Raw genomic sequence first — 17,418 nt, 5'->3', positions numbered from 1 at the left:
TCAAATATGTACAATGCATGCCATTGTCAGGAATGCTTCATTTGAAGGCTACTTTCATTTTAATTTCAGGTATACGAGTGTAAGGAACTTCTAAATTCTCAGAGTGAGGAAGTTGACATGATGTTGTCATGCTACAAAGAGACGCAACTGTCAGCCCACCAGAAAATTGCGACCATGAAGGGAGACAAGCCAGTGACAACTGTTAGAGCAAATGAAATATGCTTCAAGCATGCCCAGTGGAGACTAACAGAAGCCGATGGCCAGCTAGGCATAGCAGATCTTGTCCTCAGCAATTTCTTGTAAGTTTTTAACCTGGAAATAATATGTTAAGTGGTAGAGCAGAAACAGTCTGAACTTCGCCCATAAATAAAAAAAATCTAATTAATGCTCCTTCCTTCAATGGCTCATGTCAGGTTTATTTAACCAAGATTAAAATTCTCAGTACACAATAATTTAACTACAGTCAACTCTCGATTCTACGACCCTCTCGAAGTAACGACCCTTTTCCCGGGAACCGTGAAAAATTTAGAAAAAATGAGAAAAATTTGGAAAAAAGTTGAAAAATTGAAGGAAATCGGCCGAAAAATGCGTTGTTTTTTTCTCCACTCATTCCCTTTACGAGCGCCACCACACCATGCTTGAGTGATATACAATAGCACTTGACCTCTACCCTTCCCTCCCTCAAGCGCACCAATGTTACCCTGCACCCGATGGCCGCTACCCAACGCGCCAGGCTTGTTTTGTCACGCTTGCTCTTGGATACGCGAGAAGAGAAGATCGAATGTGCTTGGATGTTATTTTAAATCGACTTGACTTGTTTCCTTGTCCTAAGAGCTGCTGAAAACTCGCGGGGGAGCAGCCCGAAATGACTGCTGGACTTGCAGTCTTTGCCAATGTGTATGGCAGGTCAAGTTCTTTCATCGATAAATACACCACCTTGAGAGATAAGATCGCAGGAATGTTCGAAAATACAGATGCGTAGCACCTGGAAGTCTGGCCCATCTGTCCAGTTCTGACCTAGAGTTCAGCAGGTTCCCGTGAGTGAGCAACTCTCGGCCTTGTAGCCGACAACTTCCGGTAACCGCTTTCATTCAAAACATGTTCTTTGTTCCCTGCAACACTTCATAAAAAAGCGAAACTGTTAGAGATAATCAAAACCACATTGGCGAACTAAAGATTGTCAACCCACTTAATGCGTTGTCATCCAGGTTTCCACAAAAGTTTACTTCGATCTTACGTGCATCATAACTCCCGTTTCCCACTTCATACGTTTTCCTAATTGTGTTGATGTCGTAATACCTGCTAAAAATGTTTTCCTTTGGCTGACTGACTTCTCCCTCTTTTCCTGTCAGCAAACAGGGGGGTGGGGGGGAGGCGATGCCAATTGTTTCAGCCACAATTTTCTTGCTCGTGTGTGCACACGGGCTGATTGCAGGCGAGGGTGGAAAAGGACCCACCCCTCTTTCTTTCCATTGACGTCTAAAATGGAGTAACCAGTTCTGGATATATTCTTGAAAACGAACAAAAACCATAGAATAAGTAAAAAAAAATTAAAAAGTGACCCTCCCCCCCCTTTTCCCAGCTCATTCTCCACCACGACAATGTTGTTAATTCCATAATTCAGGTTTTTTTTATTTATTTTTATTTTTTGTGCTGTTGTCTGCATAGGAAATATTGTCTGTTCCATGGTAAAACGTAAAGCAAGGGTCACTTCTTCTTTACACTTCTGTTAAAAGTTCCGTCTTCGACAGTTGCATTATCTTTAAAATGCTGGGATTTTTCTCTTCTACCACCTGTTGCTCGAACTTCCAGCTGGTCTCCTTGTTTTTATGATGCAGCTGGTGCCAGTGTTTTGTCAAGCGTCTGCAAAGCTCTTGCTTGCCGATAACAGTGATGACTCATCCAGCGGGAAGGAAAAAGTTATTGTTTTGAATCTCACAAAGCTGTTTTGATTTGACGATAACGAAATTCAATCTCCAGAATGGAAAACAAGAGTTAAAACAACTTCATGTTCTGCACCTTCTGATAAGCAAATCTGTAAATTTAATTTGCATTCTCTTTTTCTTCAGAACCATTCATGTGAAAAAAATAAAAAAAAGTGTTCAATGTAGGAATGGTCGCTGAGACCGATTAAAAATAGGGGAAAACGTTTGGAGGGGTGGGTGTTTGACATCTAGAATACTCCTAAATCCAACATTAAATTGTCGATTAACATGAGAGTAAATAACGATATACCATTTTGATATGTCAAAATGCGCAGTTTCATAAAGCATGTTTTCAGTTCATTTTATGCTGATGGGCTAATCGGGACTAAATCTACAGTTTAAAGTGAAATTCAATTCCAAACCCGAATGATTATCGACTGCGATGCTGTATAATGACGTGTCCTAGAATACGCATTGGATGAAAACAGATCGCAAGTTGCGCGTTTCCTTTTTCACGCTGGATTACAATGCAAGCCAAGGAAGGAGTTTGGACTGCTCCCTTGAATGGGGGAGGAGGGTGAATGAAGTTTGTTGAAGCAAAGAAAAGTGACTTTTTTTTTAAGATGTATTTTACACAGCCGAACCAGAACGAAAATTACAGCCCTGCCTTTATTTTTTTTTGTCTGGTGCCTAGAGAGGTTGTGTTGTTTCTCCCAAGAGATCTAATCTTACCAGTTAATCTTGTAACAGACAATGCTCCAGTAGACCCGTATAAAATCCAACATTCATTCTGCCCGATTATCTCCCGACTTTTGCTGGCACCAGTCTGACTGGTGTCACTGGTGTCAAGATTCTTCGAGTTTCACTTGCAATAAGGGAGAGATCGTTTTCCTTTCCATAGGTCTCAGTGCAAACGGGTTTCTCATGAACTAGAATTGTAAGAATTTCCTGGAAAAGCAACAACTGTGCACAATTGAAAGAAAGTAACATTATTTTAAATTATTTTTTGTGAAAATGTTTTCATGTTCTATTTTCCTTCTCAGAACACACATCCTGTGCATAACAGGTTGTATAACTACCAGGATAAATGGCGTTACCATGTCCTAGGCATTTCATTGATGAAAGCCACTCACAGGATTTTTCTCACCGGGAGGGGGTGGGGGAGCAGTTCTTAAAGTGGGGGAAACATATGCTGATGCTTTCCTCCAGTTACAAGAATTAGCATAAAGCATCCCCACCACTAGGATAATGTGCATAGGCACATAATTTGGTGTCTTTCATGGCACTCGTCTTTCATACCTTCCATACCCTACAATTTCGAAAATTAAATTATGTGATGTCTTTCCACATAATATGTCTGACAAATTTATAATTCATGATGGGTTAAAACAAGGAGATGCATTATCTCCATTGCTCTTTAATTTTGCCTTAGAATATGCTGTAAGGAAGGTAAAAGAAACTAAAGAAGGACTAAAATTAAATGGTGTGACTCAGTTGTTAGCATATGCAGATGATGTAGACTTACTGGGGGATGATATAAATACGATTAAGAATAATGCTAAAATATTTTTCAAAACTGCTAAAGAGATAGGTTTGGAAGTTAACAAAGAGAAAACTAAATATATGCTTACAGGCCGAAACCAAGTGTTAGGTAATAATCAAAATCTAATTATTGATAACAACTCGTTTGAACCAGTTTCCAAATTCAAATACTTAGGAGTAATATTAACAAATGAAAATGATATTAAAGAGGAAATAAAAAGTAGGCTTAATTCAGGAAATGCATGTTACTTCTCTCTTCATAAACTTTTGTCTTCTCGTTTAATATCTAAGAAACTAAAAGTTAAAATATACAAAACAGTAATTTTGCCTGTAGTATTATATGGGTGTGAAACTTGGTCCCTTACATTAAAAGAGGAACATAAATTGAGAGTATTTGAAAATAAGATCCTTAGGAAAATATTTGGACCTAAAAGGGATGAGGAGACAGGTGAGTGGAGAAGGTTACATAATTTAGAACTACATAATTTGTATTCATGTCCAGATATTATTAGAATAATTAAATCAAGAAGACTTAGGTGGGCAGGCCATGTGGCACGAATGGGAGAGGAAAGAGGAGTTTACAAGGTTCTTGTTGGGAAACCTGATGGTAAGAGACCTGTAGGAAGGCCAAGACGAAGATGGAGGGACAACGTTGAGATGGACCTAAAGGAAATCTGTAGGGATGGAAAAGAGTATATAGAACTTGCTCAAGATAGGGACAGATGGAAGGCCTGTGTTGCTGCAGCCATGAACCTTCGGGTTTAAGAAGGCTAGAGAGTTAGTTAGTTAGTGATGTCTTTCCAGATATCTTGGAAAGGGGGGAGGGGCAAGTGTCTCCCCCCTGGCCCCTCTCTTCAGGCACCTTTCTATTAATAGAAACATCAAGTGCTTTCTGGTCAACATTGAATGATAATGTTTATTGTTCATTCTGAGTTAAGTCAAAGAGAAACATGTGCTAGTTACAACTGATAGTTTTCTTCAACTTCAAATTTTGAGTATCTCACTTGAATGTTTACATTTGTGAGTAGTATAAGAATGAAATATTATTACATGCATCATGGTTTAAAAAAAGGTGGTTGCAGGGTTAATGCATCTCAATTTGTTTAGTAAATATTTTATACTAATTATCTAATTAAATAAAAGGAATAGAATTGTAATTAGCAGATTTACTGATAAACTATTATACGACGTAAGGTTTTAGAAGCAATATCAGGCGGGGCTATGCAGAGCCTGTCCGTGGTGACCAGCCAATGGCAGGAGTGCAACATTGTGCAGTTAGGAAACTGCAGCACACAAGTTAAACGCTTGGGTAACAATGGGTGTTAAATTCATCTCACCCTTCATTGTGGTGGGTGTTCTCCAACATTTCGAGTCTGAGTCAGTTTGAGTTCTTATGTGCTGCAGTGATCTATTATTATAATCCTGTGTACAAATATTGACTATATTATTTCACTGTACTCATGTATACTGCGTATGCATTATAAAAAAAATAGTTGAACATTGGACACAGCGAGTTTTCTGTGTTTCCCTTCCGCTAGCAGTTGGTTTGTCAACAGCGTATTGGTTGAACTCATGTTCCTTCTAAAAGTGTACACAGTATAGCATGCATTAACTGGTAACCATTAGCAGCAACACAGTAGATCCTATTGCTAACAGAAATGGATATTTCTGTGCACATAATGAGAAATGATCATAGTTATTTCAGGATAAAAACCTTTTAGATTTATATAGTAAGACTCGCACACTTTTGACATGACCATTCGACCATGTCTTGTGTACTCGCATGTTGAGATATAATGCTTGTTAAGACTTTTGAAATGCCGGCATGCAGTAGTGAAGGAAGAGAGAGAAAGGAGTACATTTGGTTATTTAATTATTTATGAACATAATGTCATGTGTGCGTGCTCTAATATTTTACAAATACTCAGAATGTTATTGTCTATTTTTGTAATAATAAACTTGGTAAGTTCTGTCTGTTTCAAAATAGTTAATGTTTTATATAAATGAATTCAATAGCGACACCAATTTAGAAAAGCAATATTAACTTCCTTTGTCATTTTTACATTTTTTAAAAATAATTGAAAAATAATTGTTTTCCGTCATTCCCCACATGTGCCTCTTCAATAAATTCTGACGCTCATATTTTGGAATACAAAAGTAGAAATTTTCAGTGAAAAATGCAGGCTCGACCAGGACTCAAACATGGGTCTCTGGCATACTGTGCCATTGCTCTAACCACTGAGCAACCAAGCCAGCCTGGTCTCGCATAATTAACATCTCTTCGCTGGGAGGAAACAGACAACATCTAAGTCTACTGTGTTTCAAAGGCAGCAGATCCCGTTGCGGTTGCACTGGCAGAGACGATTCCATGCAGGTAAAACAGCAACAGCGAAATATCAGGTGAGACCAGGCCAGCTAGGTAGCTCAGTGGTTAGAGCAATGGCATGGTATTCCAGAGAGACAGGTTCAAATCCTGTTCAAGCCTGCATTTTTCGCTGAAAATTTCTATGAGTACTAAGTTGTATGGACTGAATCTTATGTAGATGCCACTCTTATTTGATGCACGTTTTCTAATTTGGAATTGAATCGTCTGCATTGTTGTTGATCTCAAGGATAAAGTATGAAAAAGAAATGTTGGGTGATTAGCCCCTGGTCGTTGCTAGAGACATCAAAAAGGGCATTTCAACCCTTAACAAAATGGTGAGTGATTGAATTTTGAATTTTTTAGACAAATTTGTGAAGGGTTGTAATGGAGCATGCCTCCGGGGTTTCCTTCGTGGAGAACATTTATGTCAGTGAGTGAGCGAATAGTGGAATTGGGGCTTTATACAGGGTGTTTCAGAGCAACCCAGACACTACCTTTTTATACAGGGTGTTTCAGAGCAACCCAGACGAGAACGGGAGATCGTATCAAGTTGAAACAAAGAAATGCACCACTAAGTTGGGCCCAAAGAATCCGTAGAAAGTATTTGCAACAGCCCGAAAGCCACCCTTTGTGGTTTTAGTGGGGGGGGGCACATGCCCCATTTGTGCGATTTATAAATGGGAAGGGTATGTATGGAATGCAGATTCGGAAAGGCGGGGAAAAAATAAGATTGCCATATGAAACATTTGTCTGTACCACCTACCGTTCTCAGTGTAGAAAATGGTTTTGCAAAAAAGGGAAGGTGAGCCAAATCGAGTATACCGAGCTTCACAATTAAGATAAGTGCACCACCATAACAGTTTCGGAGAGTGTGGGACTAAAAAGGGATGAAACCGCGTGACCCAAAAAAGGGGGTCTGAGGTTAGGGAAGAACTCGAAAATTCCAAATGGCAAGGGGGGTCGAGTAATACCTCATTTTAAAGGTCACAGAAAACGTGAAAAGGATGTGAATATGATTTTGTAATCCACTGACCGTTTTTTTTTTCAAAATGGGAACTAAAACAATTCCGAGAGGTACTTATCACATCACTTTCAGTGCTGCACTGAGATCAAGATTGTTTGGAGCACTACCTCCATGCCCCTTATATACCTTTGTGGCACAGGACATAGCTTTGGCTCTTTTTTTTTTCATGTGTCTTCACTTCGAGAGTGTTTAATTTTTTAACGGATGGGCCGATATGAAATTTTGGCCAATACTGATAAAGTACCAATATAAATATTACTGATACTGATAACTGATATTCTACCGTAAAAAGTGAAGTAAAGTGCTCCCCTGTGCTTAGCACCATGCCATGCAGGCATATAGGGGGTGTGGGGGTAACTCCCCACACTTTCTTGATCCGGTCGTGAGTGGGGGTGATGTGATCAGCATCACACCCCTGACCACCTTTAACTCCCAGGGTTTCCCCCAGGTACCCATGTCATTCGACGTTGGGTGGGCACCAGGGCCGCTTCCAACATTAGAAAAGTTCCCGGATTTGAACCAGCCGGGGATCGAACCCGGTACCTTAGCATGGTACTCAGACGCGTTACTGACTGAGCCACCGCAGCCACTACCGATCTACCGATCCAATATAAAATTCCAAATGGTCCTTAAAGAACCTGAATAGTTCATTGACCTCCTTAATAAATGTGTGTTTTTGAGGTGACTGCAGTGCATATGTAGACATTTACTTTTTAAAAGTTGGGCATGGTGATTATCCATAAAAATTTACCAAAATGGCAGAATTTTGCACTAAATTATAAGATATTTATAGATATATTGGATCGGTAAAATAATCCCCAATTTTACCAATACACTGATATACCTATATTGGCCGATACCGACGGAGTCCCAATTTTTTATAAAGAATCTGTTATGAATGGAATTGCATGTCACTTTATGATGAGTATAAATATTCCCTAATCATCGAAGAGTAGCTTGATTAACTTTTGTAGCAACCTGTGTGAAATTAACGTTCCTCTTGTTTCCCCTATCCAGGTACACCAAGAACTCCAAGAGTGATGATTCAGTGGACCATCTGCTGGAGCTGGGCTATGTACGAATGACGAATCTCCTACCAAATCAGGTGTACAAGGAAGTCCTCTCCCCAACGGAAATCCATAGCAACATGCCTGTTGATCAGAAAGTTAGTAATTTTTTTTCTGTTTGTTTCTTGATTAGGTTAAAAATGCTTATTCATGTCTGAGAATAATAACATAATTTCAAGGAGCAGGCATGTAAAGCATAAGAATTCTGCATTTATTACGAGAAGATTGTAATTGCCAGTCTTCGGTTGTGTTACCAAAATCAATAGGCAGTTTTCGCAATCAGTATTGCTTTTGCAGAGCCATATCACAACACTTAACAGTGTTGTGACAACTATATCGCATTCCTAACCTTAAGTAATGAGGTACTTAAGTAATGAGCCACGGCAGTTCATTTGTTAGGGCATCTGACTACCATGCGAGAGACCCAGTTCGATCCCTGGCAGGGAGAACCGGTATTTTTTCCACCTGTTCAAGCAGCTCTGGCACCCATCCAGCATCGTATAAAGTGGGTACCTTGAGGAAACTAGGAAATTTTGGGGGGTAAAGATGGCCAGGGGCATGGTGCTGATCACATCACCCCCACCTTCGCCCGTGATCAAGAAAGTGTGGGGCCCTAATTCCACACCCCCTATACACCTTTATGTCATGGTGCAAAGCACAGGGAAGTACTTTACTTTTTTTATCACTTTAAGTAATGAAGTACACACATGTCTATAAAGTAAAGATCAATGGGATCTTGCGGGGGGGGGGGGGAGAGAACTTGCTCAACTGTCATCTGTTCTGCCTGAGTGTGAATCAGTGTTGCAGATGAAGTACTCTCACACTTGCACTTATGTATATGCTGGTGCTAGCAGTGCAATAGCAGACCTTTACAGGAGCAAGGTAGGAATCATATCTATCTGGGAGTCTGGGGCACGGTGCACGGCACCCATCTGGATGACATTTGATAATGTCGGATCATCAGCCAACTTGAACTGGTGTAATACAACAGTCAGTGGCCCAAGAACTTCACGTGCAGGACTGCATAATGTTACTGTGTGCATGCATCAAGTGATGCTCTAGGGAGAGGAAATTTTGGCCTTGTCTTTGCAAACATAGTCTGGCTTGCACCTATCCCTGGATTAGCACTGCTGTGATCGGTAGTAAATTTCCAGTCCACATATGTGGAACCATGGAGGAGCTGTTGATAAACGTACAACTTGTATTGCTGAAATATTTAGGTCGTTGAGAATTGATTGAGACTGTGTCTCGTGTGCCTATATGCTGTAAACGAGAATGGAAGTGAAGGTGGTGTGTGAGAGCGCTGCACTGCCCAAGGTTCATTTTCCTAGTTGCAGATGGCGCCACATGACAGGCATTTGTTTCTCACGGTGTAATCGGAGTCGTTGACAAGTGAGGTGCTGTGAAGTGGAGGTGTAGGATATCAGCATGGAAGGCAACTACCACGGTGAAAGGTGAACAACTTGGTTCCTGTGGAAAGAAGGAAAATGCCAGGGGTTAGAGATGAGCAACAACGTCTAGGGCTGGTTCCTTTCTTAGCACACTCAATTCCGGCTGTGAAACCTGCCATCCAGTGGAACATAGTTGCGAAACTTGGGAGAGAATTCGCTACATGCTGCTTGTAGCCGATTATGAATCATAGCTGTAGGCACACCATCTTTCCACAGGAGCCACGTGGTTCATCTTTCACCTTGTAGTTGATATCGAGGAAAAATGAAACTCGTGCGGCGCACAGGCCAAGGTCTTACACACCACCCTCACTTCCGTTCTCGTTTACAGCATATGGGCACATAGTACACAGTCTCAATCAATTCTGAACGGCCCAAGTATAATTTGTAGTTTTAGAAAAAATGATGTTTTTTCTGTCACATCACGGTGAATTCACCAATATGTATTTAAATTAGGGGAGAATCCCCAAAGTAAGCCCATCTCCACCCACATACATTCAAGAGTATGCACTTGAGTCCTGGTGTCATTAAATAAACCAGGACATCAGTTGCTCTGAATTTAATCTGTTCCGCCCTGCCTTTTATTTTTTTCATATTTGTTTATTATTTATAATATACAAACAAAACATATATATTACATACATAATATAAAAGTGATTGAAGCAGTACAAAGTGTAGACCGATTCTAGTGCCCAGAACAGACTTTGTGCGTGAGTTGATGTCTTAATATATTGAGAGTATAATAAAGATGAGTGTCTAAGATTGTTATTGTGTAATTATGTGTCTATATGGATTTACTGATATTGTTGTACTTGGTTATCCATTCATTGTTAAATATTCTGGAGTCCAAAAGAGTCGTTTAGACTTAATTTTGTATGGGGTGTTGTGAGTTGAGAGTATGTTAGGAGGGGATGAAGTGTTGTGGAAAGGTTGTGATGCGATTTGACATGCAGGTCCACCGATCTGTATATATTTGCATTCAGCAGTATGTACTGGCCATCTGTTAAAGGTTAAGCATATAAAATATTCTGGGAAGCTATTTGAAATATTGGCAAGAGCTGAAAAAATCCGGGAATTTGGTTTGGCAAAAAAAAAGTGACAACCGTGAATGTCCACACTGAACACTTGAAATGTGTATTTAAGACATGTAGAGTTCTGTCAGTTCATGTCATGGCAGTTTTAGTATGTTAATGAATAAATCAATGTCAGTACATTAAGAACCCTTTAGTAGGTGGAGAGTTCTTTTGGATGTTCACAGTAGGCACCAATTCCAGCACCATTCCTTCACTGGCTGAATCCTTAAGGTTCAGTTCTTACAGATCTTCAAATCGCATTTGTTGAATATTACAAATAAAAGAAGATTAAATGTTCAATTCATTGCCATGCGATTTTCAAACTAATAAATACAGTATATCGAAAACTGAGAGTCCTAGAGCAGCTGTTACAGTCTGAAAGGAACAGCAATTCAGAGTTTTGTGTGTGGCAAGAGCCATAGAAACTTTGAATGTTTCGAGGAGCCAAGAACAATGAATTTATGATGAAAATATTGGTAACAGTTCCTCCTCTAATATCGAAATAAAAAGGCAAATGTTAACACTTTCTATGGGTTTTGACGAATCACTACCTACCATTTTTTACAAAATCATAAAAGTGACATGAAAATTGTGAAAAATTTTCCATCTTACCATATCACTCAGTCTTAATAGAAAGAAAGAGGCCTGTATAACTTTAGTGTAATTTATTCCCGATGGCTCAGTGGTAGCATCATCACCTTGTAATCAAGGGGTCCCAGGTTCAATACCTGGTGGAGGCACATAGTGGTTCGGATCCCACTTTAAACTGTAGGTCCATTCCTGATTAGCCTTACTGTGCATAAAGTGGACTTAAAACTCCAAATCAATCAATGAAATCCCAGGAGGACAGGGAGATCTCCCCCCACCAACAATCTTGGCTTCAAAAATCCCCCCACCAAACATTTCCCAAGGGGAGGGCGGGGTTGTTATAAAAACAAAAGGTGAACAATTATTTTTTGCTTCAAATATACTTTACTGAGGATAGTATGAAAAACACACACAAAGTAATGTGTTTGTGAGTGGTGAATACTTTCTCTCTCGCATTCAAGAGACCACTTACAGATCTTACACCAATAACAAATATTATATTGATATAATATATTCTGATATATATAAAAGTATTTGTATATACTTAATGCTAATTATAATAATGTATTTATAAATATGTATTATATGTATAAATATTTATATATTTGTGTATATATGTGTGTGTGTGGGTAGATTAAGATCTTCCTTCCCCCACCAATCTTCAATGATTACGCACCCTGCAATCAATTACTGATAAAATACAGATGTTAATTACATGTGGCATAAAAGGTTGTTGTTAAAACCAACATTTTCAGTCCTTTGCCGGATGCTTCATCAATAAATTCACATAAAAAATAAAAAGGTTAAAAATGAAAATAAAATTGGTTAAGATCTTCCTTCCCCCACCAATCTTCAATGATTACGCACCCTGCAATCAATTACTGATAAAATACAGATGTTAATTACATGTGGCATAAAAGGTTGTTGTTAAAACCAACATTTTGAGTCCTTTGCCAGATGCTTCTTCAATAAATTCACATAAAAAAAATAAAAATGTTAAAAATGAAAATAAAATTGGTTAAAATGATAAAAAAAACCAAGTCACTTGATTAAAAACTGCCTCGTAGTCATCAGCCTCATAGTAGCAGTTAACAACACACTTTACTGCCCTCTACTTGCAGCACCTGCCTTGCTCTGCATATATGTACCTGTTTCTTCCTGTTGACAGCCCCCGTTCCCTCCCCTCCTCTTCTTATGTCATCAGGTAAAGTTAATTCACTCTCAAGGTTAAGACTAGTGGGGAATGCTGGGAATTTTATCAGGGGATTGATAGCCTTTTTTTTTTTTAATCAATCCACTTTTTCCCAATATAACCATCATATCTATACATTCTTATTGTTCAGTTCTTGCAAATTATTGTCATTCCAAGTACTTTTCTTTCAAGTTCTTTTTCTTGTACATAAATTATATTGTGCTCTCCAGTTGAATCACCCATGCTCACTCAGGACGGTCTGTGATTTGATTTCCCTTCCTTTATGTCTTTTTCATGCTCACCGAACCTTTCTACAAAGCTTCGCACCTTTTCTCCTATATAGCTTTTTTCACATGAGCCACACTTAATTCATACACACCTGTACTTGGTCTCCATGTGCTTGTGTTTCACAAATAAACTTCCTGTATTGGGGGGAGGGGGGGTTAAACACTGCAGTTATCCCATAATTACGGAGCTTTCTTCAAATTCTTCCCACATATGATGTGCTATATAGCACACTGATATATTTCTTCTCCATTCTACTAGTTTTCATGTGCAGATCTGCTTTTTTATTAGCTTCAACTTTCTTCTCTACTTTCCGTGTGATTCTCCATGTCTTATCCTTTAAGTATCCATTCTTTTCTCAATGTCAAATATCCATTCCATCTCTTTGTTATAGCTTTTTGGGCAAGTTCCTAGCTCTCCAAATAAAATTAAAACCATAAATTGTCTTTTATTCTATATTTGTGCACAGATTCTTCATGTATGGGAGACATCCCCGATGGCCCAGTTGTAGCATCATCACCTTGTAATCAAGGGGTCCCAGATTCGATACCCGGTGGAGGCACATAGTGGTTCGAATCCAATCTTAAATTGTAGGTCCAGTCCTGATTTCCGTGCATAAAGTGGACTTAAAACACCAACTCAATCAATCAATTAATATTTGTGTATGGGAATTTTTCCACTCAACGGTTTATGAAAAACTCCTGTCTCAACTTTATTGTTGCGGATTCTTATTTCAAGCTCTAAGTAATTCAATGTGCCATCAATCGCTTCTTCTTCCGAGAATATAATTCTATAATGTTCCTTATCTAATTTTGAAAATAGCTGGTTTTTAGTTTGTTTGCTTTTGCAAATACAAATTACATCAAATTAATTGTGGTTCAAGTGAATAAACCTTCATCATGAGTAAATTTAAACTGAAGTTGTAGAGATAAAAATGTTAAAATGATAAAATTAGCTCTAATGCTGCACAGCAAAAGTATTGCTTGGCAAATTGTTCCTCTTGTCTATTTTCATAATTTTTTCTCTTGGATCCTGCATGTTTGGCATTTTGTTTCAATTCTTGAAGATTTTATTCCATAAAGCAAACAGAATAAACATGGTGATGGACAATTTCCTTAGCAATATTTATGCATCCCATTGTACATCTCGAACAACAAGATTTTTTTTATTTTGCATTGTTTGAACTCGAATGAACTCAGCTGTTGTCCAATATGTATCTTCACTACATTGTGTAGCTCTACATTTCCCTGTATTTTCTTAAATTAATGAACAGTACTGCATAAACATTTTTTCTTTATTAATTTATGTAGATTGTAACAGTTTAATAATAAAAGTCATAATCTCATATATTTTACCTTTCTCTTCTTCCAGAGAGCTGTTCGTGTATTTTGTCGAGAAAAGGCACCAGTCGGTGGGATTTCTGTGAAGGAACACTTCGAAATTAATGTGGTTCCTATTACAATAGGTTAGTGTTTTATGTTAGGGCTGTCTGACATAATGAGGAGTAAATTTTTGTGGGGAGATTAAAATGATATCATAAGCAGTGTTGCACTACTTAAAACTACAGTTTTTCTATGTAGAAAGTAAACTTTGTATTACTCAACATTTCAACAGAGTTTCATATATGTCTTTTTTTAAGAATGAAATGGAATGTATGTGGAACCGTAATTTTATATTTCTGAATTCTACATTTTCTGCTTTATGTATTTTACCTGTTTGATTCCAGTAAAGAAAACCCATTTCATTCTTTGTTAAAATGTTTCTGGGTTATAAGTTCTTTAGCCACAGTCAATTATAATATACATTCGTCTGTACACCAAGCATGTGCTATATACAATGATATGTATTGACATTAATGTTCTGGCAGCATTATTTGTTGTCTTGCTAACCATTTTGGACGTTATTCAAGATGGCAGACAGCAAACCAAGTACGGGTATTGTGCAGTATATTACTATTCATTTGCTTGTGAAATTTAAATGTCGAACCTGCTGAAATTTCGAACAAGTGTTCTTGGGTTACCAGCCAGGTTAAGTCAATGTTGGTTTCCAATGTTTCGAGCACATACATTGCTCTCATTATCAGGGAATATAGAAATGGAGACCAGTGTATGGTTAAATATATTATTATTATGGGGCAGAGTTTGGACTATGTCTTCTTATTGACTCGCTCTGGATCCTGGTGTTCTTATTGGCTGGAGCTTTGTTTTTACGGAGGAGCGAGTTCCAGGCATGACTGAGCTGGAGTCCCATGTCTCTGTTGAGATTGGTGCTTTCCTGTGATATTCTTTTACTCGTCAGTTCCAGTAACCGCCACATTTGGCTATTATTTTGATGTCTGTAAATAAAACCCTGTGTCCCTCTGTGATACTGTGTTCTGCAAGTCCTCACTCTTCTGGTTGGAATAATCTGATGTTGCGCTGATGTTCAATGGTGCGTCCTCTTTGGCCTATTCCTTGACTGAGCGGAGAACAGCCCATTTTTTATATTTCCTGATGATGAGAGCAATGTATGTGCTCGAAACGTTGGAAGCCAACATCAACTTAACGTGTCTGGTAACCCGAGAATACTTGTTCGAATCATGTCGCCAGGAAAGCTACAATTCCTATTGCTGCTGAAATTTTGTAAAAATATTCAGCATAATTTGGAGAACACACATCTAAGAAGAAACGTAGTTAGGTAATTGATATGCATATTTTAAAAGGGAGTGAATCTGTGTGTGAAAACAGTGGAAGATGATTTTCAGATCCTGTAGTAGTGAATTATGTCAATACTCATCTTGAGTGTAGATGAGTAGGTTCACATGCAAATATCCTTAAGTATTGGAAGTAAGGTTGAGCTGATACCACTTTGAACCAACACAGTTACTGATTACCACCAATACTGATGGTTGAAAATTGTAAAATTTAAATTATTCAGAATTTTTATAAATGTTAATGTATAAGTTTTTGATTGGAACTCTTCCACGAAGTTTTGCTTTAAAATATTCATAATATGACATGAGATAACCATTTAATCATAAAAACCCTTTCTTCCCACATTGTTGTTGCAAAAATATACATGACTTTTATGATACTAAGACTCCATGAGAGTGTCGCATAGCATTTTTGTAGACTCTGTGAAAGTATTGATCTATATTGGTGATTAAATTCCAAATGATATTTTTCATATCAGTAGAACTGGTATTTGCCAATAGTGTTGTCTCAGTCATAATTTGGATTGTTGAAATAAGTATCCACAAAGCATACACTTTTGCAATTCATGTCCAGATATTATTAGAATAATTAAATCAAGAAGACTTAGGTGGGCAGTCTATGTTGCACGAATAGAAGAGGAAAGAAGAGTGTACAGGATCCTTTTTGGGAAACCTGATTATGTTGCTGCAGACATAAACGTTTGGGTTTAAGAAGGCTAGAGAGTTAATTAGATACACTTTTACAAGACATCGTCAAAAGCAAAATGTAGTGTGCATCTGTTTGTAGTCATTTCTATCTCTCTTATGATGAGACAGGGGTACATGATTTCACACCAGCCAAAGAGATCAAACAGCGAATGGAAGCTTAAGTGAATTCCTGCATGATAGATCTTAAATCAAGAGATCAACTTGACATCATGTGTGTTAAACTCATATATCTGTCAGAGCAAATCCTTCTTTAGTATTCTATACATTGTTAGATGTTGGTTAAAATGCTGTGATCTAAATGGAGATCACATTACAATGTAAATATTCTATATTGGTGACAATTCTGTCTCCACCTGTCTAAAAACTTTTAAATATGTGAAACTCTCAGTGTTATGTTATTCAAAGAAGGGCATTTATTTAGGTATGTTTATCGTTGGTTTTCCATTTTTAAAATATTTTAATTAGGGTTGGGACATTATAAGATACAATCTGATATACAAACTTTGTCATAACGGTTCCAGGACTCTCACTGAAAAAATGAAACTTAGCAACTAATGGCCCATGTTCCATTCAAAGTACTTCCCTCCAAACATAGATATACTTAAGTGCAATGAGGAAAACTTGTATTGAAAATGGAATTCGGGCTGATGATTTTGGATCAATCCCTCATTTGAATGGGGATCTTTTTTCTCAGTTTCTCAAGGTTTTGGAAGCAACCTCAGAAAGCTTATTCTGGTAATGCTTTTCAGCTTATGCATTGCAACCTGCTGTGTAACTGCATACTTTCAACACTTTTCTCAGATGGAGAAACAGTAATAAATCTCCTGGTGACATAGGACGACAATATGAAGGACGTGAGATTACTGTCATTTAGTGTTGAGCAAGAAATTCTGCATGGACAGAGCAATGTGTGGTCTTAAATTGTCATGCAATGATGGACAAGATGCTTAGCAGTCAGGCCAGTGGCACCTAATTGACGTCTACAAACGTGCACACATTTCAGTACCTTAATTTACAACATTGTCAGCAGTATGCATTTCTGATGGCTGGCCAGACCTTAGATAGTCTTCCACTATCACCCTACTGTTAACAAAGCTCTTGCATCATTCAGAAACATGGCCTCTTGATAAGACTTGGTCACCCTAGGCCTGCTTGAGAAGGTTTTAGGGATGTCTTCATCCTGCGTGCATACATACATAGTGTTGTATCATGCTTTAAACTGTAGGTTGAGTCCCAATTAAGCTATCTGTGCATAAAGTTGACTTAAACAAAATCAATCTCTAAATTTACACAAAACTTTATATTCATTTGCTGTTCAACTTTTTCATCCATTCTCACCATGACAAATACTGGTTCCACTGAGACAAATATCATGTTGCTATGTGCCACTCTACCACCTAGTGAAATTTTGCATAACTACTTTCATGATCAATGATCATGTATTTGGAGGACTCTGCTACTTTGGTGTAATTTTCGTGTATAGAAACACATCATTAATATGCTCTGGTT

The 17,418-nt window shown here is 38.1% G+C and overlaps 1 protein-coding gene across 2 annotated transcripts in view; it reads left to right on the top strand.

Moving 5' to 3' along the window:
- hob (bridge-like lipid transfer protein family member hobbit) overlaps positions 1-17,418 on the top strand; it is a 222,576-nt gene that overhangs the window by 187,228 nt on the left and 17,930 nt on the right. For both annotated transcript variants that reach the window (XM_083124220.1, XM_083124219.1), the window contains exons 33-35: positions 70-299; positions 7,874-8,021; positions 13,881-13,974. In XM_083124220.1, the coding sequence (XP_082980346.1) occupies positions 70-299; positions 7,874-8,021; positions 13,881-13,974 (472 nt within the window). The remainder of the gene's footprint in view (positions 1-69; positions 300-7,873; positions 8,022-13,880; positions 13,975-17,418) is intronic.

This window comes from Lepisma saccharinum, chromosome 6, assembly GCF_977018435.1.
Source record: "Lepisma saccharinum chromosome 6, izLepSacc3.1, whole genome shotgun sequence".
NCBI lineage: Eukaryota > Metazoa > Arthropoda > Insecta > Zygentoma > Lepismatidae > Lepisma > Lepisma saccharinum.
The sequence above is the reverse complement of the archived record's forward strand: the minus strand, read 5'-3'. Positions and strand labels throughout refer to the sequence as shown.